The sequence below is a fragment of the Chrysoperla carnea genome, chromosome 3 (genome assembly GCF_905475395.1).
Source record: "Chrysoperla carnea chromosome 3, inChrCarn1.1, whole genome shotgun sequence".
Taxonomy (NCBI): domain Eukaryota; kingdom Metazoa; phylum Arthropoda; class Insecta; order Neuroptera; family Chrysopidae; genus Chrysoperla; species Chrysoperla carnea.
In genome coordinates this window covers 33,842,952-33,867,488 of record NC_058339.1, presented here as the reverse complement: position 1 = coordinate 33,867,488, position 24,537 = coordinate 33,842,952, and the positions used below count along the sequence as shown (strand labels likewise).

General features: G+C 30.1%; 3 protein-coding genes across 6 annotated transcripts in view; 1 reads left to right on the top strand and 2 right to left on the bottom strand.

Annotated features, from left to right (window-relative positions):
- LOC123296956 overlaps nt 1-12,913 on the bottom strand; it is a 108,235-nt gene extending 95,322 nt beyond the window's left edge. Inside the window, exons 1-9 of the mRNA XM_044878690.1 lie at nt 11,215-12,913; nt 10,222-10,251; nt 8,762-9,339; nt 7,937-8,573; nt 6,648-6,726; nt 6,459-6,569; nt 5,319-5,537; nt 4,375-4,436; nt 3,914-4,059 (exon numbers count right to left, since the gene is read on the bottom strand). Coding sequence (XP_044734625.1) covers nt 3,914-4,059; nt 4,375-4,436; nt 5,319-5,537; nt 6,459-6,569; nt 6,648-6,726; nt 7,937-8,573; nt 8,762-9,339; nt 10,222-10,251; nt 11,215-12,893 — 3,541 coding nt within the window. The 5' untranslated portion in view covers nt 12,894-12,913. The remainder of the gene's footprint in view (nt 1-3,913; nt 4,060-4,374; nt 4,437-5,318; nt 5,538-6,458; nt 6,570-6,647; nt 6,727-7,936; nt 8,574-8,761; nt 9,340-10,221; nt 10,252-11,214) is intronic.
- Nucleotides 12,914-13,491: 578 nt separating this feature from the next.
- On the top strand, nt 13,492-17,118 carry LOC123295991. The gene is made up of 5 exons (XM_044877452.1): nt 13,492-13,751; nt 16,050-16,251; nt 16,311-16,412; nt 16,472-16,564; nt 16,960-17,118. Exons 1-5 carry the CDS (start codon nt 13,492-13,494, stop codon nt 17,116-17,118), a joined length of 816 nt encoding a protein of 271 aa, XP_044733387.1.
- A 788-nt stretch (nt 17,119-17,906) lies between these two features.
- The window catches only part of LOC123296918 (protein phosphatase Slingshot), a 247,644-nt gene continuing 241,013 nt past the window's right edge, over nt 17,907-24,537 (bottom strand). For all 4 annotated transcript variants that reach the window (XM_044878620.1, XM_044878619.1, XM_044878622.1 and 1 more), the window contains 3 exons: nt 23,386-23,580; nt 22,800-23,069; nt 17,907-22,002 (listed from right to left, as the gene is read on the bottom strand). In XM_044878620.1, coding sequence (XP_044734555.1) covers nt 19,128-22,002; nt 22,800-23,069; nt 23,386-23,580 — 3,340 coding nt within the window. In that variant the 3' untranslated portion in view covers nt 17,907-19,127. The remainder of the gene's footprint in view (nt 22,003-22,799; nt 23,070-23,385; nt 23,581-24,537) is intronic.

The window sequence follows — 24,537 nt, the reverse complement described above, 5'->3', positions numbered from 1 at the left end:
ATGAATAAAACAATAAGTTTTGCAAAAAATAATTTGAATTTTTTTTTTTTTTTTTTTAATCAACTTAAAAGTTCATTGGTTCATAAAATAAAATAACTCTTTATCTACATACAACATTTCTAACCTATTAAAGATAAAATAACCCTATTACTTTAGTAACTGCTAATAACATGGGTTTTTTGTCTTGTAAAGTAAAAAAGAATAAACAAGGAATGTTTGTTGTATTATTTGGTGGGTACAACAACTAAATGATACACATAAACTAATTGGAAGCAGTCATTTGGAATAAAAGTATACCAAAAATAAAAATAAAAAAACTACAACACGAAGAAAACAATGAAATGCACTGTTCATCTTTAAAAATGCAATTTGTGGATGTGTATATGTGTTGTGTTTAGTTATATCAAGAGGGTTGGTATTAAAAATATCTACAGGGAGTTACTGACAATATAACAATTTTGTGTCTTACAAGGGATTTTGTATATTACTTTTTTTCCCGCGAAATCAAAAAGGAAATTATAATTAGCGAAATGATAACATAAGGTGATAAATCATAAAATAAATCATTTTAAATTTTATTCCTTTTCTAATTTACATATCAAACTATACCCTCTCACAACAGATGAATAAAACAAGTGAAAACCAAAATTTTGAATTTAATTGTTGAAATACCATGTATAGGCAGTGTTGATTACTCTGTCACATTACACATACATACATGTCACACATATATAAATGATATTCCCATATAATACATGCTATACAATTTGCGCTTTCACGGGTAAACAGTGATGTTTACGAAAAAATATTTCAAACAAAAGTTGTTTATTTTTTTATAAGGAACATTTTTTACATTTAAAACTTTGTTCTATCTCTAACGGTTTACAAGATGGAAGCTACGGACGCATGACCCAATACGCTGAATACGAATCCGATGTTAGATTACACTAATCCTCTCACGTATTCCAAAAATAGTGCCATTATTGATCCAAAATTCGACTTGTTGGCACAAAAACGGAAAAGTAAGTATGAATAATGGCACGATTTTTGGAATTCGTGTAATCTGACATCACATTCGTATGCAGCGACCAAAAAGACCTACTAGATGACAATTATAAGCCAAAATAAGTATTTCAAAAAAATTTGGGATACATATCCTCGCTGAGGCCTTATACCCCGTTCTGACTAGGTCAAATTGGCTTAATATTCTTTGGGGTCCTAACACGTCAAAAAAATTTGATTAAAATCGGTGCTGTTTCTCCACTTTTCCTATGCATCCCGGCTTAGTGGTCGTACTATTTGAGCTTTTGGGTAGGTAAATTTTTAAAGTTGAATTTTTGTGTCACAATCTAGAAATTATTTAATAAGATTTTCAAGGAGAGAAAACTGTTTAGAGTCATCCATATGTCTTTTAGATTTAGAAGTACCTTGTACTTTCATCAAACCTTCTAGCTTTTTAGAATATCTACTTTCCATAAAAATGGAACATCCAGTATAATAAAGTTCCTTCTCAAATAAACAACAACAAACAAACAACTTAAGAACATGTGGAGATAGAATGAACAAGAAAACGGACGAACGCACACATCAACAATGTACCAAAAAAAAAACCTAACCTAAAATAAAAAAAAAAAAGGATACCACCAAAAAGATATTTTGTGAGAACGTGACTCGTTGATAATTTATCAGATAATGATGTACTTTTTTGTATCATATATAATTCGTTGTTGTATAGTAATTCATTATTAATTTGCAAAACATTCTTATATTTTGTGTTTAATAATGAATTTATTGTCTGTTTTTATTTTTACAAGTTGTTAATTGAAATGATAGTTCACAGTACAGCATCCATTTTCGTAAATGATTACTAATGATGAATTTACATAGACTGTGTTCCTTAATATTTACCAGTATACTGGCCAGTGCTCATGACGTCAGAAATCGACCATATTGTACTGATAAAACGGGCATGACATTGTACATGTGTTCATCGAGTGTTGGTGCAAGATATTTATTTATTTATTGTTCATTAAGAAGGAATAATGGCGTCTGAAAAAGACTTACTCGTAATTAACGAATACAATAAGAATATATATTCTTAACCCCAAGTTGAGCATCAACCGTTGAATAGTAAAGATCAATAAACGTTCATAATACTCAATAATCATATTGCGTTATTATTTCAAATATAATAATTTAACAATTATTACATGGTCACCTTAACCTATTATTATATACATGCACTGACTGTCCAGTATATTTCGGAACGATTCACCAGTATGGCGTCGGTTTATGACGTCATCAGCACTGGCCAGTATGTTGGTAAATATTATGGAACACGCCCATAGTATGCAAATGGCAATGAGCGACAAGTCTCTAAAATATTGACAGATTCCCCACTAAACTCTATACCATTAAGACAGATTTTTCAATCATTAATTAAAATTTCTCACATTTCACTTGGCGTTCATATGATGTGAATTCAACATAAACGATTGTGCCTGGCTTCGTTATGGAAAAAAAATTTTTATTTGGGAAAATTCAGGAAAATGGAAGTTTTTTTCGCAGATTACGAAAAACTTTTAATTACGTCATAATCAAAAACTGATAAATAACTTTTTTTATATAAGAACATAATTAAAAAACAAAAAATAACAATTTTCCGGGTGTCGGGTGGCGGACAACTTGATTGTAGAATATCGGACCAAATCATTTTTACCTCTCTGAATAAACAATTTAATGAAAATGGACAATTTACTGTGGACTAATATGTTAATCCTCCTTGTTGAATGCATATGTTTTGTAAGAAGTAAACAATATTAATCTTTTTAAACATTCATAAATTAATTAGATGTACAAATTAATAATTAATTAACCACTTAATATACCAAATGTTTTTATTTTTATAGTTTTAAGAATTTTGTTTAATATTTTTTAGTTATTAACAATCCTATATTTAATAATTTTATTTTAAAGGATAATAAAACTGCGATAAATTATGTGACTGCTACTTTATTTAGTTTTTCATGGCCCATTTCTGGACTGGGCGTTTAGGTAAAAAAGACAACGTAATTTTAATTTATATATTACTAGAAGATACAAGCCCGCTTTGCTGGGCAATTTCTCCATTTTAAAACAAAGACTATCATGTTATAGCCGTCAATTATCCTCCCTTTAGTTCACAATTTTATGGATTTTAATTTTTCGGCGGGGAACTCCCATGATACTCGCTGACATTGTAACTTAGGTCCATACATTAAATTATCCTAATTTTTATACTTTTTGGATCAAAATTACACCACCCACCGAGTTTCATCAAATTCCAAAACAAATTTTTTTTGCATTTTTCTCGATTTTTTCAAAGGGGTACCCCTTAAAAAAATTGCAAAAAATCGAAAAATTTTTTTTATGTCCAATTTCGATAAAACTCAGTTTATAAGGTAATTTTGACCCAAAAAGTACAAAAATCGCGTGCATTTGTTGACTGGTGGAATAGTTTTTGAGATACGGACTAAAATCGATACAAATATTGCGATATCTCAGATATTCTGCATCCAATCATTAAATTAACCTGATTTTTATACTTTTTGGATCAAAATTACCCCACCCACCAAGTTTGATCAAATTCCAAAACAAATTTTTTTTTTGCGTTTTTCTCGATTTTTTCAAAGGGGTACCCCTTAAAAAAATTGCAAAATCGATACAAATATTGCGGACACTCATAGGACCCAGCATATTTTTTTGCATAACTTTAATTAATGATATCTCGTGAATCATGCGGTGAAATAATCAAATTTTTTTCTATGGATCCATTATTTAAGTATAATCTTTCGAATAAATATAAAAAAATGTGGGTTCAAGTTTAAGTGGTTTACCTTAAATATTAAATTGACAGAAATCAAAATTGACTTACCTTTCAATTTGGAACTTTCAATTGCATACATGTTCAATGCGAGAAGTTGAAGTAGACGCGTCGATATTAATGGAAATGGTGAGTGTTGTAATAATGCTCTAAATTCTTTTAACATTTGAAGGGCAGCATCTTGAAATGTTTCCATTCTGTAACAAAGAAGCAAAAACATTCACATGAGATTAGCTGCAGAACATAGTGAATTTGTTGTCAGTATTATGCCATGTTAAAAATTGTCCGACCCTTGGATAACACTTTTTATTTCTTATTTTCGTTGAGGAAAAATTTGTTAGGTACGACTTTGACAACATCTTAATTCGAAAATAACAAAGAAACAAATTTGGATCTCTTTTAAAATTTGATACGTCACAAAAAGCTGACAAGTATGATTGGCATCCTGAGAACTCTAAAAGACTAATTTTGATATTAAAAATATAAATATTTTTAATTATTTAAAGACTTACCCAATTTTTGTTATTAATTTGCCAAGTACGTGTAAATAACTGATGTTAAAACGTTTATTAATCTGTAACAAAATAATAACCAAAATTATTGATAAAGAACATTACATAAATGAAAGGAATATCTTTGTATAAGAGTACGATTTCAAAAATTCTGTAACTTAGGCGTCAATCTTTTTCACCTATCAATATCCTAATGGAATTATCATCGGTAGGGCTAAGGCCACAAAAATAATTTTTCAAAATTTTCTGATTATACAGATTAAAGTCAAACTTGATTACTATATTTTTCTTCGTACATAATGCTCAAATAATTTTTATGGTTTTCCTCAAAAGCAAAAAATAAAAATAACAAGTATGTCTCGGATTTGATTTTTAGAGTAGTTACAACATAAAAGTCACAAAAATTTAGTTCGAAGGTTAACTATCAGATAAATATTTTCCAAAAAATTGCCGGAAATCGATTCGAGAAATTATTCTTCGTATGAAATTTTGAATTATATCTCAGAAACTAAGCATTCAATCATCAAATGCTCCCTTTTTTTTTTATTTTTTAGGTCAAAATTACCTTAAGTACTGAGTTTTATCGAAATCAGAGACACAATGTGATAAGTCGAATATTTTCTGCGGCATCGCCCGTAATGCTATATGTAGGATTATAGTTTGGAGAAATTTTCGGCTGTATCTTGGAAACTTCTTATCTAATCGTCAAAAAAACTTGATTTTGAAGACTTGATTCTATTATTATCTATCTGCATATTATATTTATTAAACAAAATAACGATAAGTAAAACCAAAAAATTAACTATAAAAATCCAGTATCGTCGGATAGTTTCCAAGATTTTTTAGTACTTAAACGATTTTCCTCAGCCGTATGCAGACATGCTGTTACAAATATTCAACGCAATTACAATACAAGATTTTAAGTCATAAATTTGAGTACTTACTTCACTACTGGTAAGTTTTGAAATATCTTCTTCATCCGAATCTAACAAAACACCAGCTTGAGCAGATGTTGTTCTATGAACACGTCTACCACCCTCGGGATGAATCCAAATTTCGCGACGTAATGAATTACCACCTGGTACATTTCTCTCTCTTTCTTTCATGTGCAATTTAGCACGTTCGGCTTTTTCTTCACGTCTTTTACGTTCTGTTTGTTCGTACTATGAAAAAAAAACATTTATTAGGAAATTACAAAAATAAGTGGAAGTTTACATCATTGAGTAAAAACTAAGTTTCTCGTTAATAAATGTAATTTTATTACATTTAAGATCAAGACAATTATAAAAAGACTGTTAAGAAGAACAGAAGAAAGATTTGGTTGGGTAATCAAAATGGTGGATAAAAAATCAAATGATCCTGGTCGATTTCGACGATTTTTATTTCGTTTGGAAGTAAACGAATACATGTCTATTAAAAATAATTAAAACAACCATTTTTTGTTCCCGAAAACAAAAATGAAAAGCGTATTTTAATTTTATGATGATGTTATTTAGAACTAAAAGAATAAACTGTGTAATGTCTTCATTAGTGCTTTTGAAAATTTCTTCTGAACAATCTTAATATTGATATTTTCTACTAAAAAATAGAATTCGATTTATAAGACTATTTTGAATGTTAAAATAAGTACATACGGTCGTCTGATGTATATACTGGTCGCATTAATAAAAATAACACATATTTTATTGTACATTAATCAAGAGTAAATTGATTCAATGTTTTCCAAGCACTCGATAACAATCTAGACGACCCGTGGGTCAAGATAAGATTCCGGGACGTACTTCCCTTCTATATACAAATATTTGTATAATAATTATCACAAATTTTAAAATTAAAATCCATATTAAGTCTAAAAATGTGTCTTTTTATCCTTTAGAATTAAACTACTGTCACAAAAACTGCAATACGGATAAAAGAAACACAAAAATTATGTAATAATTTAAATTTAACGATTTTGGCTAAATTTATTTTAGTATTTTGATTTTAAACAATATATTCTTAAAACGTTAAGATTCAATACCTCTATCGAGTTTGGAAAACATTGAAGACTGAAACGATTCGTCAATCATTTAACAGAAACATACCTTTTTCCGAATGTCATCAAATAAACTAGTTAAACTTTCTTTAGCTGACTGGAAAGGATTTGATGTCATTAAGCTTCTCATGTAGTAATAGACAGCGTCTAATTTTCTCCGCTGAAAAATTAATTGAAATTCTTAAATAAAAATCCCAAAATTTATGTATTATGAATTAATTATAAAAATATAACTTACAGCATTATTAGCTAAAACAGCTAATAAGTAATATGGACGACCATTTTTAGGATTTAGCTGTTGAGCATGTAAATAATACCTAAAATATTAAATGTATAATTATTATTCAAATGAAATAGAGAGGTTGGGGTTGTATAGTTTTAAAGATATGATATGCGACAATATTTAATTTTGGTTTTTTAATTTACTAACTAAACTATTTGAGGTTTTTCCTCAAACTTTTCTATTTCAAGGGTAGATTCTTTAAAATTTAAAAAACGAGCGTGAAAGCTGAATAGGGTATTATCGTTAGTCAAAAATAAATCATGCAATTTGAAAAAAGTTAAAATTTATGTAAAAATATACTTAAATATTCTGATTTCGAGTCATAAAAGCACTTTTTACTTTTACCGGATTTTTATTAAAATTAAAAATCGTAATTTTTAAACTGTATATCACGTGACCTAAAACGCGGGTAAGCCCTGCTGTGATGTCATAGCGGTATGAATCATAGACCATCAGTTAGTTCAGTGTAGACAGCTGGGTATAATATATACATAGATAATAAGTATTTATATTTATTATAATCAGATGTCTATGAATATATCTGTCAAACTTATTTGTGTTATTTCGTATAGTGGTACCCATATTACGTCATCAAATTGGATGCCCGCGTTTTTGACAGTTTAAAAAAGGTTTAAAATTTAATTTAAGGACGTTCATGCGTGTACCTGTTTTGCTATGTGCGTTCATAGGGAAACAGTATGTAAATTTTAAAGAATTTTAAATTAGTAGAAAATAGAAATTTTTTTTAAAGTTCTATTAAAAGTTTAAAAAATAGTTGGTAAACTGGTAAAAGTTTCAAGTATGGTTATCGATATAATTTTTGAAAAATATCGATTTATATTTTCCATTTAGTCTCATGTTAAACCTTACTTTTAGTCACTTTTTAAACTTAAAATTTAATGAAATTAATTCGATAACAGGATATTTCTCCTGTTTAAAATCATAGAAAATCATTTAAACTATCGCTTTATCATATTGTTTTTAATTTCTCTACTAATATCCTTGACGCATGAACGTCCTTAAGTTTTTGGCTAGAAAGCATGTGTATTTTTCCGAAATAAATTTTTGGTAGCTTTTCATTAGCAAAATCAACATTTTGAAGTACTTTTTCAAAAATAGTGGAATACCCTATTAAGCCAAATACGATTTGCATAATTATTTTTTCATTGAAATCGGAATTGATGATTAATTTTAGAAATAAGAATTTGGATATGAAACAATAGAAAAATTTCAAAATCACTTACTGCCTAGATATTCCATAACTAGGTTGATCATTCATTTGTTCTTTATATCGAGCTAAATCACCAAGACAAATATAAACCTTTTGTGCAGACACCAAAGCCAATCCCACATATCCTAAACCTTTCGGTTGTGGATAACTCTTACTACCCAAAAAATCTTCAACTTTAAATGAATAACTCTTTTCTAATTCTCTGAGTACATTTTCAAAATATTTTGTACCTTCATCAATGATTTGTTTTAGATATTGTCGACTTTGTTCTTTATGATCTGGTCTATCTTCTTTTCGTAATACTTCAATAATGTTATAATATAAAATACGCCAAAAATAGTTCTCAACGTTCTCTGTTTGACAAAATTTAATCTCGGTACGTAGCCATGTGACTAAACTTTCTTGTAAAAATTGTCGAATTGCCATTGCTCGATCCCAATCACGACAAATATCACCAGAATTTAGTAGCCATTGTAACTGCAGATCAGCAATTTCTGTATCTACGTGTATTTTCGACGTTGTTGTACGTGATCGTTCTGGATCATACCATGGTGGTCGAATATTACCAAACTGATCCGTTACACAGTTTGGCCCCTGATTGTTTATGTTTATCGAAGATGACGAATCACTTGCGGATAAGCGTGTTGGGTCTAGAAAAAATAAATTTTTATTAGATTTAATAAATATAAAGCGACCTATACTCTAGTATCAAGGTGAATGCATCCCGGCACTTGAAGTTGAATGAATTAAATATTGAGCGCAAATTGAATTTCTCCATGGTAGGAAAATCGTAAATGAAAATAATAAACTTCTGGAATAATCAAATAATTTTAAATACCTGGAATTGATATTCGACTACTCGTTGCTTGAACCACAATTGGCTTATCGGGATTATGATGGTCGAAAAGTTGTTTCTGTTGTGACGATACAACTGGATTCGCTTGTTGTACATTATGAGATGAATGCCGATTAGAAATGGGAAGATTTTGCGGCCGTGGGCTATCTGTAGCAGTAGTGTCTCCTCTAGGTAATACCAAAATACCTGGCGCTTGACATGATGAAGTTTTTATTGGTTCAGCAGTTTCTTTTTCTTGCGGCCGTCGATCACGAATTTCATCACGCCAATTTCTATTGTCTGATTCTTTAAATGAATTGCGTCGGCTTCGTTCACCACTTGAATCACGACTATCGCGTCGTCGTCGATGTCTATGTCCTTCATTATTGTTTCTATTTTGATTACCCCCTCTTGATTGTGAATCACCACGAAATTCTGGCACTTTAAAAGTTTCACGAGATGCGCTATTATCCCGCGAACGATATCCAGATCGATTATGTGAGTAGTTGCTTCTATTGGAATTCTGTGATTGATTTCGCGTTCCATTATCAATACTTCGATCACGGTTGTCTCTATTCGGACTATATAAAACAGAAATCTAATTAGATTTTGATAGTGTTATGAATCTACCACATAATACATTTAAGATATCAAATAAAGTGTGTCTTATAATAAATATGTGATTTTAGATCTAAGGTGATAAAGCAAACGAAATTACGAAAGTTTTGTTTTGATGGTACGCGTAATTGATGAAATGATAGTATTTTATCGGTTGATTTATAAATTTTGTTTCGATCTTCGAATTTTTTAGATTAATAAGGGCCAAGAATCCAAATACACCAATTTAATTTTCTATTGGACAAGTAGTTTCTAAGTAATTGCCTTTCTATGAAATCAATAAGAGAAATCGCTTTCTATATGGGATTTTTCTTATTTCTCGATAATTTTCGATTTTCCAATTTGTGCCCAATCTGTATTATTTTTATCACAATATAATTTCGAAGCAACTATTCGTACAATATAAATTGAATAATTTTTGGCTTAATGTAGGTCTTGGAAAAATAAAAGTTTACATTTTTTTTTGTAAACAAAATATTATTTTTTAAACTAACTATACTGGTGATCTTTTAAAATGCAAAATTATGGTTGTGATAAATGTTAACCAATGAAGCATCCGGTACATCCGGTTTAAAAATAAAACAAACATAAAGGCAAGAAAAAATATAATTATTATTTTTTATCATGAAGAGTTCTAAGAATTATTTACTATCAATTATTATATTATCAATATTAATGATTATATGATTTATATACTGAAATTGCAACAATAAATATGTAGTCTCTAAAAAGCAATGATTAAAAAAATAGTAAAAAAGTAAGCATGAAATAAAATAAGCATAAAATAGTAAGCTACATCGTGATGGGGAAAAGCTAAAAGCAACACAGACAATCATATTGCTTACCGATTTCGTCCATCCCCTTTCCTACGATTTCTATATAGACAAAAATCATGCTTTAAACACATTCAATTAAAAGCATTTTTGGAATAAAATAAATTTACAAAAAGGTATCGTCTTACTTCGTTTATAACACCAACAATAGAATGAAAGATACATTTTTGTTATTTATCATATATTAAAATAAAAAATTTTTATTCCCGAAAAAAAGAAAAATTTTCCATTTTTAGAATCCAAAATTTGATTATTAGAGAAAGGACAAACACAAAATGAATTTAGAAGAACCACAAAAGATGAAAAGGATTTTAATTATAATCGCAAAATTTCGGACGCTATATATAGACGAATCATTTAAGATCAAAAAAGGCTAAAATAAAGAATTTTTATGTACCTCAACCTATCGGGCCAGTTTTTTTTTTAAATGTTCAGGAAGGTCGATATATCAAAATCTACATCTAACTTCTTGCTCCTAGAAAGTTTTGGTTTTTGCTATGGGGGCTCAATAGGCTAATCATTAGAATCCATTTATGAGATGATTTTTGAACCTTGAAAATATGGGCCAGAAACGTATACTCGGGGGCTTTCGGGGTTTCTGATCACTATTCCGAAATTCTCTATGAAATGCTAAATGACACGACTAATAGCTTGATCAAAGTTTTGTATATGGCAACCTTTCTTTTTCGGCAAGCAGGGATTCTGGCGAAGAATTATTTTTTTTTTTTTGGCAACTCGTTCGGTGGACATACTGTGTCTTGAATGTTTTAAAGGTTTTTTTTCCAAATTTTCAATTGGTCTGAATTTTCAATAAAGCAATTTAGATCTAAAAAATCTAAATTCGATTCGCCAAAATGAGGACCCACCACACTTTAATTTTTTAATAAAACAATGTTTTAATAAATATTCATAGATATCTCATATAAATAATTATAAAGGAAGTGAAACCATCAAGGTCAAAGATTGCGTTAGTTAAGATAATAATTAATAAATTAATATAAATACCTTCTCCTGCGATTCTTCTTATCCCGTGGCGGATGTGTATTACATGAATGATCCACTAAACTATTCATCGATGAACTTCTCGTAATCGCAGCATCGCTTAAACCTTCCTCAATTTCAGCATACATTTCAACTTCTTCGCTCCAATCAAGAATTTCCGGTGGTGTTTTCGATGACGGTGATGGCTGTTGTTGTTGTGGTTGTTGTTGCTGTTGTTGTTGTTGTGGTTGTTGTTGTTGTTGTGAAACATTTGGTGATGGTGCTCTAGGTGTATGAACTTGTTGTGATTCCACTGGTATACTATTTCGTCGAAATTGACCAGGTGGTGTAGTAACATGAGGTGGCGGTGTATGTAATCCTCGATACATACGATCCACTTTTAAGGAATAATCTTTACTTGGGCTTTGTTGGCAACGTGTTAAACTTTCATTACTCGGTGTGCGTATTACATTTGAGTATTGTGGGGGTGTCATAGGCCGAGGCTGAACTTGATGGTTCATCATATTAATTTTTTCCGTACCTGTTCGGCTGAGTTGTTGACATAATCGATCCATGTCTAAATCATCTTGTCTAAGTCGTCCGCGTCCTCTACCACGCATGTTTGGTAAAGTTTGTGACCAAGATTGAGGTGGTATATAACCACCACGCATTTGATTGCCACCACCTCCAAGCATAGGTTGCTGTACTATTTGTGGTTTTTGATGTGGACTCCCAACACGCGAATTTGATTGTTGATAATTCCCATTTCCCGAACCTTGAAAAGTCACGCTAGATCCATCCCATGGTTCTTCAGAACTTTTATTAACATTGTGAAATCCATTATTTTTTAAAAATTTATTTTTAAATCGTGGTGGTAATGAATCGAAATTTGGTGGAGGTTTTGATGGTTTCTGTTGAATCATACCATCTGATCCCATTGATATTGTACTATTTCTTCGACCAGATGGCGGTTTTGAATGCATTTTATCTTGATTCCAACGTGGTGGACCCATTGGTTCGACGCTACGAGTATCTCGTACACGATTGACATCCGATGGTACACCCATTATTCTTGGTTCAGATGCCTGTCGATAATCCCGTCGATGTGGTGAATATGATCTCCAACTTTCTTCATTATTCCCTCGTCTATCATTACCATCATGATCATAGCGATTTCGATTACCGTGACCTCTCCTATGTGAATGTTTATTCGATGTGTTACTATTATCATTATATCCATCATTATTACTCCTACCCCCACTATTTTTATTATCCCGCCCGCGATTTCGTGATTGATCATATTGATTTCTACCAGAGTCTGAACGATGACCGCCTCCCAGTTGCATATTGTTACTTTGATGATGATGATTTAAAACACCTGATGATTTTTCTTTATCAATAACCCGCTTTGGATCATACAACACTCGGTCAAACTTCTTATGCCTGTTGCTACGTTTATAATCACTCGTCAAACTACACGTAGATCCCAACTCTTCTCGATAAGACTGTGACAAACTGAGTTCATTAATATTACTGCTTATTAAATCAAATTTGTTAGTATTATCATATTGTCTATTGTACACATTAAGATTTAAATTGCTACCCGAATCAAGTTTATTTTCACATTCCGATTCCTGAACAGATTTTCGAAGTCGACCACTACCAGGACGATATAATTGTAGTTCGGGTTTCGACCGTGACATAATATTTTTTTTAAATATGTTAAAACTACAGCTTTATTTTTTTTTACCTGCGACAAAGTAATTTTTTTGACAAAAATGTATATAAAAACTTTTTTCAATGAATGTTTTGATTGTGAAATAAGCAACAGATTAATTTTTTAAGGTTAGATTTGCTTTAAATGTTGAAGGTTATTACGATTGAAATTATATAAAAAATTGATAATTTATCGCTAATGTGATTCCCCCTACTTTGTTATTGATTATGTTGGTCAAAATAAGTTGAATTATAAAAAATATATTTACTTACTTTGTGTTTTTAAATCGTAAAAATCTTTTATCAGCAATTGTAAATAATCTTATTCTGATGGTATGAAGTTTGATACATGTATGTTGTACAAGATGTACCAAGATGAAACATTGAATTCAGTTATGTGGGGTATACAATCAAATAATAAATCAAAAGCAAATTTTCATTATTTTTTTATATCAAACAAAATATAGAATTCTTGACATATTTATTTTTTGTAAATTTATATAAAAAAAACACTAACTCCTTCTTGTAAATGAAATGTCACTTTGCTAAATTTTTGCAACATATTGTGAAACCTTGTGAAACACAATGGAACCGTTTGAAGATGACCCAAAAGAGATAAGGATTCGTAGAACCAGCCCTGTTGGACCCAATTTTGGAGCTATACAATTGATGGAACGTAAAACTATGGATAGTGAAGAAACCGTTAGAAGTTCTACACAACAACAACCTTCAGTTAAATTACATGTTTCTAGTCGATTGTTGCCTTTCTCTCTTGTTGCTACACCTAGTTATATGGAAAATGTTGTCGTCGATGTTGATGAAAATCTAAATATTATTAATACATTGTTAGTTTTATATACAGGACTTAACAAAGACTTGCCACAAAGATTAACCCAACAAAATTAAACTGAATGCATGCAAAGAAACTTATTCTGAGTACGACGTGACATGTCGGGGTCAGGTTACGTGAGAATTCCAAATATCTGGTGTATCTAATACACATATAAATGCTATTTTCGGACGGATTCGATTTGATGTTTCGCATTTGTAAAGGACAAAAACTACCTTGGATAACATAGAAATATAATGTCGTAATCTCATTATTACAGCTATTCAAAGTTACATTTCGATATTTAAAAAAGGCCTATCTAGCCGGTTGCTTTAATGTATGTACCTTTCCAGAACCTATCTTTAAAATCTAAAATTCTCACATTTAAGTTCTACTATATAAGAGGAAGCTTTGAGATAAATACCATAGATAAACTTTGGGTGCGATTTTGATTTGGATTTAAAAAGCCTTCACTCACTAGTACAATTGTACAACCTGTACAATCGTTGTGTAGACGTAACTTGCAAATAAAAACGCAAAAAAATAACCTGACAATAAGTATTACTTAAATTTAGAAGTCGATCGGAAAACTAAATTTTGGAATCCAGTAATCACGACGAATTTAATCCCACATTTTGAATATCAAAATTTTTTTCATTCGTTTTAAATGTTCAAATAATTTGTGTATTCAAATTTACCGGAATAGTAAAACGAAATTAATAGTGGGAAGGAAATTAGAAGTAAATTGCTACCAATTCAGTATCTAAAGCCGCTTTTTCACTAAACGGGCAAACAACAATTTCAGCTTTTTACTTTTTTTATGTACTGGCCATTACAGTTTCAGTTTTGTTTTTGTTTTTCAACAAAAAGTCAACTGTACGTTTAGTAGAAAACCGGTATAATAGCGGAAATAATGAGAAAAAACTTCAACATTTACCTACTGATAGATATTTATAGAAAAATTTGTGGATATTTTTAAAGAACTTCCTTCATTCAATTAGCATTATTAATTATTGATTCATATGAAATCAAAAACAAAAAATTAGTTGAATATTATTTATTTGTGTCACCGAATCTGCTCGGTTGAACCGAGGTGGCTCGGTAACTCGAGTGTAAACGAACTCGTAAACGTGTAAAAATATTTTTCAATAAACTTGGTTTTACCTTGGTATTACTTGGTTTTACACTTGTAAAATTAGTTTTCATTCGAGTACGAGTTTGACAAATTCAATCAAATAAAAACATAACTCGAGTCGCATCACCAACCCCATACAAACATATTACTATCAGTAAAAAAAACTAAGACTCTTGATTGAAATTAAAAAGTCTATATTTGCGTGTTAATAGTCAAATCAGCTAATCGAATGGAATATCGTGTACTGAAATAGTATTTATCTCTCACTTATAAAGAAAAATAATTTTTATAGGTCCATGAAAAGAGAAATATTATGCTGCAATTATACGGAATGTAATAAGTATGTTGCAATAGGATCTATTGATGGAATTGTAAGAATTTATAGGAGTGGAAATTTAAAAGAACAATTATTTACATTTGCGGATGAAGAAATTTTAAAAACTAAAGCTTCAGTAACATCAATTAATTACAGACCTGTTAATAACGGACATCCGCAAACCAACTCCATTCTTTGCACTTGTACGAATAATTTATTTTTATACTAATTCTGATATGTATCATTGAAATTCTACAATCTACCACTAAAACAACTATTAAACTTTGCATTTTAAAATGTTATAGGCAATATAGCTTACGCCCCTGAAATTATTAATGGAAAAATATTTTACTTTTATACCATGTATATATGAAATATATCAAGGTATATTAAGTTTAGTCCCAAGTTTGTAACGCTTAAAAATGTTGATGCTACCAACAAAATTTTGGTATAGGTGTTCATAAAATCACCTAATTAGATTAAGATATAAGTTACCTAAAAGATTTCTACTTTTGAGCACAACAATATTTGTTTGAAAAATTTCCCTGTATTTCAGTTACCCTATTGACTGCAGATTATTTTAATATAATTTTTTCAGATATTGATGGGCATATTAAATGTTGGAATTATATGTACGAGCAATGTCTTTATTCGATAACTGAAAAAGGACATACTTACGGTCTTACTTACCACATACGTGAACCAAAGTTCATTACTTTTGGTAATGAAAATAAACTTTTACTATATGACGAAGAGACCAGAGTGTTAGAACGAGTATTTTATGATAAAATTTCTAGGTAATAGAAAAATATATTTGTATTGATTTTTTCTTCCTCTGTTACAATTTCGTTTACTATTCAAAGGCAACATTACTCAGATTATGATTCAAAAGATACTCGGATATTGGCAGGTTGTTTTCACCCTAGATCAAATCATATAGTTCTGGCAGCTTCGGGAAGTGATATAATAACATTTTGGGATGCCCGTGTGCCATCATCGTTTCGCAAAATCATTGGACCACATATTGTTAGAAAAGGTTTAGAAATACATCCTATAAGGAACGAGGTTAGAAAAATAAGGCCGACTATTATGATTCAAATATTAATGAACATTTATTTTCATAGATTTTAACGTGTTCTTGGAGACGAGAAGATCAAATACAATTATGGGATTTTGATTCTGGAAAATTGATAAGTGTCCTGGAACCTGATGGCTACCAAAGCAGTGTATGTATCAAATTAACTACAGACTTAGGTGAAATAAATGCTTTTATTTTTATTTACAGTTGTACTGTGGAAAGTATTTTGCACACAATCTATTAGCAACTGGTGGCATAGATCCAAATTTACTTCGAGTAATTAATATGCGAACTAGTAAGGTAGAAATTTATCTTTCTTGGCATACAAATTTTATTGTTTTTATAACTTTAGTTTTATGGAATCAATCTCAATAGTCATTTTCGGCGCTAGGTAATGCTTTCTTCCCGAAAAAGTATAGGTCTAAAAATATTGCTAAGCTGGCATGTCTATGGGAACTCATATTAACATAGCTTCTGTGAAAATGTGTACTGTTGCACATTTAAAAAACAGATGTGAAAACTTTCTTTTTTGTATACTCGTTTAGATTCCCGTAGTCATGCTATTTCCCAGGATAAAAAGTACCCTTTATTCAATAACATTATGTAAGCTCCAAATGTCATCCAAATGAATCATTGTCTAATTGTATGTGTATGTGTGTTGGAATAAGTCCAATTGTATTTATTAAATCCCATAGAATATGGCGAAAATCAGAAATTTACCCGGAGGAGTTTATAGTTTAGACATAGGATGGTCAAAGGAAAATCTAGAAAAAAGAACGGGGCCAAGGATATTGTTTTGTTGTGGTAAAAAATTATATGAAGCCGATTTACTGGATTATGAATTATCTTTTTAATTTCACTAATATTGTTCTTATATCGTAAAACTATTATTTTTTTATATTATAAGCAATATTGAACAAACATAGTTTTTGTTTTTTGATATATTCATCATACAATCTCTATTTTTACAAAATTTGACATTTATAGCATTTTTTCACACGCATACAAAGAATTAATTATATTTTATATAAAGCTAAATTATTTTTTTTCTAACGGATTTTTCTTTTCATATTTGTCAACAATCATAAACTTTCAGATTACATAAATTTTCAAATTTTCTAATAAAAATAATATTGGTTTAACAATTTTGTTCATTTTAACACCTTCATTATTTATAATAAGTCTTAGAAATTTTCTGTTTATTCTTAAACAGATCAAATCCAATTATTTTTAAAAATATTTACTGACATGAGATCCAAATTACATTAAATTAAATAATATGTCAATGTTGAAATTATAAAAACAATAATTTAGTGAGTGTTTCTAAATTATTTTTAGAATTTTAATGAAACAAAATTAAATTACCCATGATACATCATAAGAGTTTTATTAACATCTCTTTGACTTTGAACTATTTAGTTTGTTGCTCTTAAAAAATTTACACAATTTTTATTAATATCGAACTGTAAAGAGAAAAATTTTAGTTCGCATTTGAAAATGTAATAGAAATACGAAGATAGTCTGGAAAGTTTCTACCCTCGATGTAAAAATGGAATCAATCATCAAAAATATTTTATAACAAAATTGCGCGTTGTTCAAAAAAATACTCTTAAAAGTTAGCCATATTGAAAGAATTGTTATTGTTTAACATTAAATTACATTGAAAATTGAACACAAAATTTTACCTAAACGGACATATACAAAAGCGTAAGTTAGTAAAAAATGTGGTAAAATTGGAAAAAAATCTCGATATTCGATTGTAAGTCACTCTCACTAAATTGTTGCATGTGAAAGACAACAATACTTCATCAATTGAAGTACAATGAAACTTTTGACAGTTTTGTTTAAACGTGAGCGTAAAAATTGCGCCCACTACCAATATTCTGGACAAAACTCACCAAATTATGTTAATAAATTTTGATCTATTCTTAATGTCCCAAAAAGTATTTGATTTGTTAAAACAATCAACAACTATAAAGTCCAACTAATATTAGCCGAATGAAGAAAAGAGATTGCGATAAAACGGTCGGATTTGAAGAAAAATATTGAAACAAATCTACAAATTCAGTTACCACCTTTACAAACATTTATGAAAGGGAACTTGAATTGATTGATCATATTTGCTAGATATAGATAGCTAGCGATTATTTTTCCAGACTATCCTTCAATATAAGGATTAAACTTGTATTTTTTACATGTTTTAGTGTATGAAATATTTAAATAAACGAAGTTATCTCTATATGTACAAATTACATAACAATGAAATATTGTTGAAATTTAAAAAAAACTTACTAATTTTTTAGCAAGTGTCCGATCCTTTAGTTTTAATATTTTAATCCATTATTAACTAAGATTACATAATCTTTATTCGAACGTTTCATTTTTTTTTAAAGATTATGTAATAATTAAAGCCATTCTAAATTACACACTAAAACACGTAAATTAGATGAAAATTCTGAAAGTTTATATTGTTTTTAAAATCCGTATTTAAAAACATCGCACTAAATAATGAAGAATGAGAAAGCAGCTTGACGGAAACTTAAAAAAACGAAAAAACAGACAAAAAAGGGAATGTGTGTATCCTCAGGCTGCAAGTGATTAGAACACACTAGACTCTCACACTCGACTAGATTCCTTGACAGCCATATTATTATTAATTATTTATTAAATTTTTTTATAATTAAAAAGAAATATTTGTAAGTTCTTTATATAATAAAGGTCATTTTTTTGTATTTATTAAACTCGCTCTATTTGTTTGATTTAAACACTACAAACACAACACAAATTTGAAGAAAAAAATATATATTATATAAGTAAACAACAAATATAATTTTCCTCTTCACACCTTTCCATAGTTTTTCTTTTACATTGTATTATATACTGGATTATTGTGGCGTTGTTTATTAATTGTGAGTCGTGTTAACGGATGCGTTTTACCATGTTGCTGTTGTTTTTTGCTAGCCGCCGTGGTAACGACACTTGCTAATACCATGTTTGGTACTACACTACTTTTAACTACTGTAGGTGGCACTGGTGGCCGCTTAAATTCTGCATCACAGCCGTTTTTTAAATTACGTACTAACAACGATGTTTTCGTGATTGGTGGAGGATATTTTTTCACATCACTTGTTGTAATGTTGGAAGACGGTGTTTTTAACGAATTTAATAAACGTTTTTCAAATATTTCTTTTGGTCGTGTTGTTGGTATGTGCGTTGTTGGTATCGGTGCCGCTTCAATGTCATCCTCTTTACGTTCCTCATATTTTCCAACTAACTTTTTCACAGATAAATCTTCAGGTGTATGCCGTTCTTTAATATCAATATGTGTGCTAACTGGCGACGCAGGTAAACTTTTTACGGGCTTATCTACACTATCACTAATTTTATTGTTGTCATGATTTGTGCTTGGTATTACTTTTGCTTCAAATTCACGTTTTAAACTTTTTACAATACCTGATGCTAACGATGTTTGATCAACTGTTGATTCCGGTGTGGATGAATCAACGCTGAAACATCGTTTTGGATGTAACAAACGTCCTTTATTTAAATTACAACTACTTTTATTATTACTATTTAAACTTTCTAAAAATAATTTGTGTTTTTTGACCGATGATTTTGTAAAATTGACATCACCACAACATAATTTCATAATATTTGATGTTGAATTTGATGTAGGTAATGATTTTGCTTTTGGTAACAATGTTATGGATCGTTCTGGTGCACTTACTGATAAACGTGTACCACCAATTAGCGGAGCAGATGACGAAGATGAAAGTGTTTTTGGTTGAATGTCAATTTTCCTTGTATACGGAGGAATTGTGTTATATATTTGAATGTTATCCTCTGGTTGTGTTGAGGGAGTCATATCAGAATTAAAATCAGTGGTAATACAAATTTTTTTGTTTGGATCACCACCATTTTCTTCTAATTTCTGTTTAGTACGTTTTACAGTTCCAGGATATCCAGGTATATCATCCTTATCATATGCAAACATACCACACGAACTATTACAAAATATATCTTCAATTGTTTTTTTGTCAATTAATTCAGATTGCGATACATTATTTGGCTTCATATCGTATGAACCCCAAGAACTATTTCTAGAAGGTAATGTACGGGCATCCCCCGATCCCCATGAACTATGTCGTGATGGTATATCACGTACATCACCTGGATAACCAAGTACAACTGCACTATCATACGAACTCCATGAACTTTGTCGTGAAGGACATTCGCGCACTAAATTACTATCACTTGATGGGTCTGTAACACATTGTGGTAATAATGGCGTTGGTCCAATTGTGGATTGACGTTGTTGTTTGCGTTCTTCACGATCGAATACCTTATCTAATTTATTTGAGAATGGATCACCATCACGTCGTAATATTGGTGGGGGTATTGAAGTTGGTCGTTTACTATTTACATCAATTTCAGACGTTGTGGTGATGACTCTATTATTATCTATAACACTATTGTCTTTTGTTTTTTCAATAAGGCGTGTGGATGATGTCCAGACTAGGTTGTTATCGCCATTTATTTGCGAGGATAAAGGTGGTGCAGGAGAGGAAGGTACATCACAGGTTTTATAGGATACAACATTATTTACACCATCACTATTATATGAAACAGTTGTTACTTCCTTTTCTCCTGGATCCCATATTTCTTTTTTAACTAAAACGGCTGTCAACATTTGTGGTGTGTGCTGCTGGTTAACATCAAGTGTTTTTTCATCGGTGGATTGTAGCTCTCCATCACATTCTGGACTTGATGGCTTTGATTCAGAATTTTTGAACTGAGATGTTAGATTTAAAACCAAACCTTTTTTGTCTGGTTGTAACCGTGCCCCGTTTTTTGTCTGCGATTCAAGTTCATTCACGTAATGTTTCACGGATGGTATAGTGGCGTCACTAGATTTTCGACACGGTAAATGAAATATATGGTTTGGTGAGACACTATACACTTGGCCATTTTCGCAAGGCATTAAGACGTTTCGATTTTCCACTTCGGTGGCTGGCGGTGATGGCGGTGTTTGATGATTATGTGATTGTGATGTAGATTTATTCGACGATGTGGTAAATGTGACCTTTGAAGATGGTGGTGATGACGTTCCTTTGTTATTTAACTGTTCTAATGATACAGATGTAGGTGCTTGTGGTAATGGTAAGAGATTCGATGCTAGTATGTTATCTGGTGACCATGATTTTGGACGATCACCAATTTGGCGTAAATCTTGTCCAGATAGTGTAGATTGTAACGCACTGGTTTTATGCAACGCTTGTATCATTGGAGTTGGCTCACTACCTGGTATAATACGTTCTGTTTTGTTTGTATTATCTGGTGATTTTAAATTTGTTTCTGATTTTGAACGTTGAAGTTTTTCTTTATTTTTCATTGCATCTAGAATGCCTTGATATGTTTCTAATTGTGCAAGAAAACTACTGTTTGGTTTTATACAATTTCGTTTCTCTTTTACATGTTTTATTGCTTTATCGAAATCCCAATTGTATGCTTTCATTGCGTATGCAATAACAACTGAGGCAGATCGACTTACTCCCATCTTACAGTGTACTAATACTTTTGAACCTTCCTTTTTTGCGCGAGTTATATATTTAAATGTATTATCCCAGTGTTTTAATAAATCAGTCTTTTCGTCATCATATACACGAATATTTAGATAATCGAACATTCCTGGGAAAAAATTGTCTATTTCTCTTGTGACGTTTAATATGTGCCCAACTCTGTAAAAAGAAAACAAAAATTAGTTAGATCTTTACTTCGTGAAAGCTCTAAACCCAGCGTGCATTTTTTTTAAATATTTGAGTGGTTGTACTCCATAGGTATCTAAGCAAGGGTGATATTAAGACACGTGCTTTTAATGTAATGGGCTCTTTAAACTTAATATCAAAAGTTTATAACTAACATACAAAAACATACAGTCAATTCTCTTTTCTTCTTTTTTTGGAGCCAGTTAGTTAAAATAAAGCACGTAATTATTTTTTCATTGAGTAGGGAAAAATACATAACAAACCGTGAATCCATAATGAAACGAAATTTCTATGATTCGTTTTACCCATCTTTTGGTAGGATTGCAGATTTGGTAAGTTTGTTAATAAAGAATTGTATGTCGAGTAAATTTTCGGAATTTAACGACGATTTTTTTCTTATCTGCCACAGGAAAAACGACAGGAAGTTTATAAAACAATTGAAAAATAGAATGCAATTGTAAAAAAAAACTATTTTTCAATCCTTTTGACCGTTACAAACCTGCCAATTTTTACGTATTGTGTTATCATGGCTTTTTAACATATACAAAAGATAAAAAAATCGTTAAAAGCAGGATAATCGAAAAAAAATTTCATAAGTTTGCCGTTGCAAATTATTGAGATGTTTTAATGTTGTCTTATTGTTAATGCTTAGAGAACAATTAAAAATTTCACTTATTTTCGGGTTTTTAAACAATTTATCTGTTTGTTGCACATGTGACTTATAAAAATGTACGTTGGTTTTATTACTCTAAACTACAATAGATACTTACCCATTCTTTTGAAGTTCTTCTAAATTTGATGCGTTCCATTCAGAACCTAAATATACATGTTCAAATATTTCTGTAGGTGCGTCCATTTGTCCTAATATAACAAGCATTTCTTGATCTATGAACGATTTAAATTCATCGAGATCCATATCTAATTCCTCTTCTAAACGACTACGAATATATTTACTTGTAACTTCGTCTAAATCAACAGACATCATAATTTCTTTTAATGTTGCTCTAATTACTCGTTCGGTTTCATCTCTTTCACGTGGTCTGAAAATTTTTAAATTTATTAATATAAATAAATTCTATTATATAAGAAAATTATTAGGAAATTTATAAACAGTGATTTTAATTATTGTATGGTAGAGGAAAAATTTTAGATATTCTTATTAATAGGATTCATATTAGTCATTATTCGGGGAGGCAATATTCTTTTCTGTCGTATCACTTCAGTTCTGGATTATACCATCTCCGTATACGAATTTAATCAATATCTCACATACTACTAGTTTAATGAATTGTAATTTGGTTTCTATCATGTTTAATTAAGATTTACTGTTTTAACCATAATTATTTGCATACTTACTTTGTACGTAACGAATCTGGAGATGGTGGTCGACGTGATTCCAAATTATCCATTGCATGCCACTCATTGAGACAAGATCGATCAGATTCAATTTTTTGTTCATAATAACTAACCCAATCATGAGTTAAACCACCTAAGAAATAATTCTGTTCACGCGCTTTTGAACTCACTTTATGAAGGGTCTGTAAAGCGGACCTGAAACAAAAAAAAGCAAAAATTAGAATTTAAAATCCAAAATAAATTTTTTAATAATTACTAAAAATTTTAAAAAAAGTTCAAGTATGTAGAATCTCTAGTCTCACTTCAACATTTCATGTAAAAATCATGAAAAGGATTTCCAATTCAATTCATGTTTTATTGTAATATTTTGTATGTGCAAGTAAGTAAATATACTTCCGTTACATAATAAGTAAGTGTAAATAACTTTGAGAATCCATATGATTATTAATTTAACATCCTGGAGATTGAACATATATTATTATGATAGTTTAGGTATATATGGACATAATATAGAAAATAATTCGTTATATAACCAATACCCAGTATTACAAAACCATGAATACTATTTAATAATCGCTTTCGTTATACGTTATAAAGTTATGGCTTAAATGTAACATGTTTGGTATCAAATGAAACGCCTTAAAGAATACTTTAGAATAACATGTACCAAATTACACTTACAATACCAATGCCACAAAAATTTTAGAGGTTAAAAGATTCAACCTAAGTGTATTCTTTTTATTATCCAATTGTGGGTGTTTGAGGGCTGACTTGGCAACACAAAAGCTATCAAAAGCGAAAAAGCATAAAATAATATGTAGAAAAAACAAAATCGTGAATCCGCTAAAAGATCTTGTTTAAAAATTGATCGGGGTACTTTCATTGTTTATACTCATGATTGAGTATGAACTTGGCCCTTTTTTACTATAATTATTTTTACATAACATTATGTTTTTAAAGGACCGCATTATCAGATAAATTTTGGTTTACATAACAAATCACCTTGATTGATAAATGATAACATAAATCAACCTCAACATTTTTTAAATTAAGATGAATAAATACATTTAATTCATTCTAAATTAATTAATTTTAGAGCAGCATGCTAGTAAGTAATTAATATCTATGCGCAACTTCAAAAAATAAATAAAA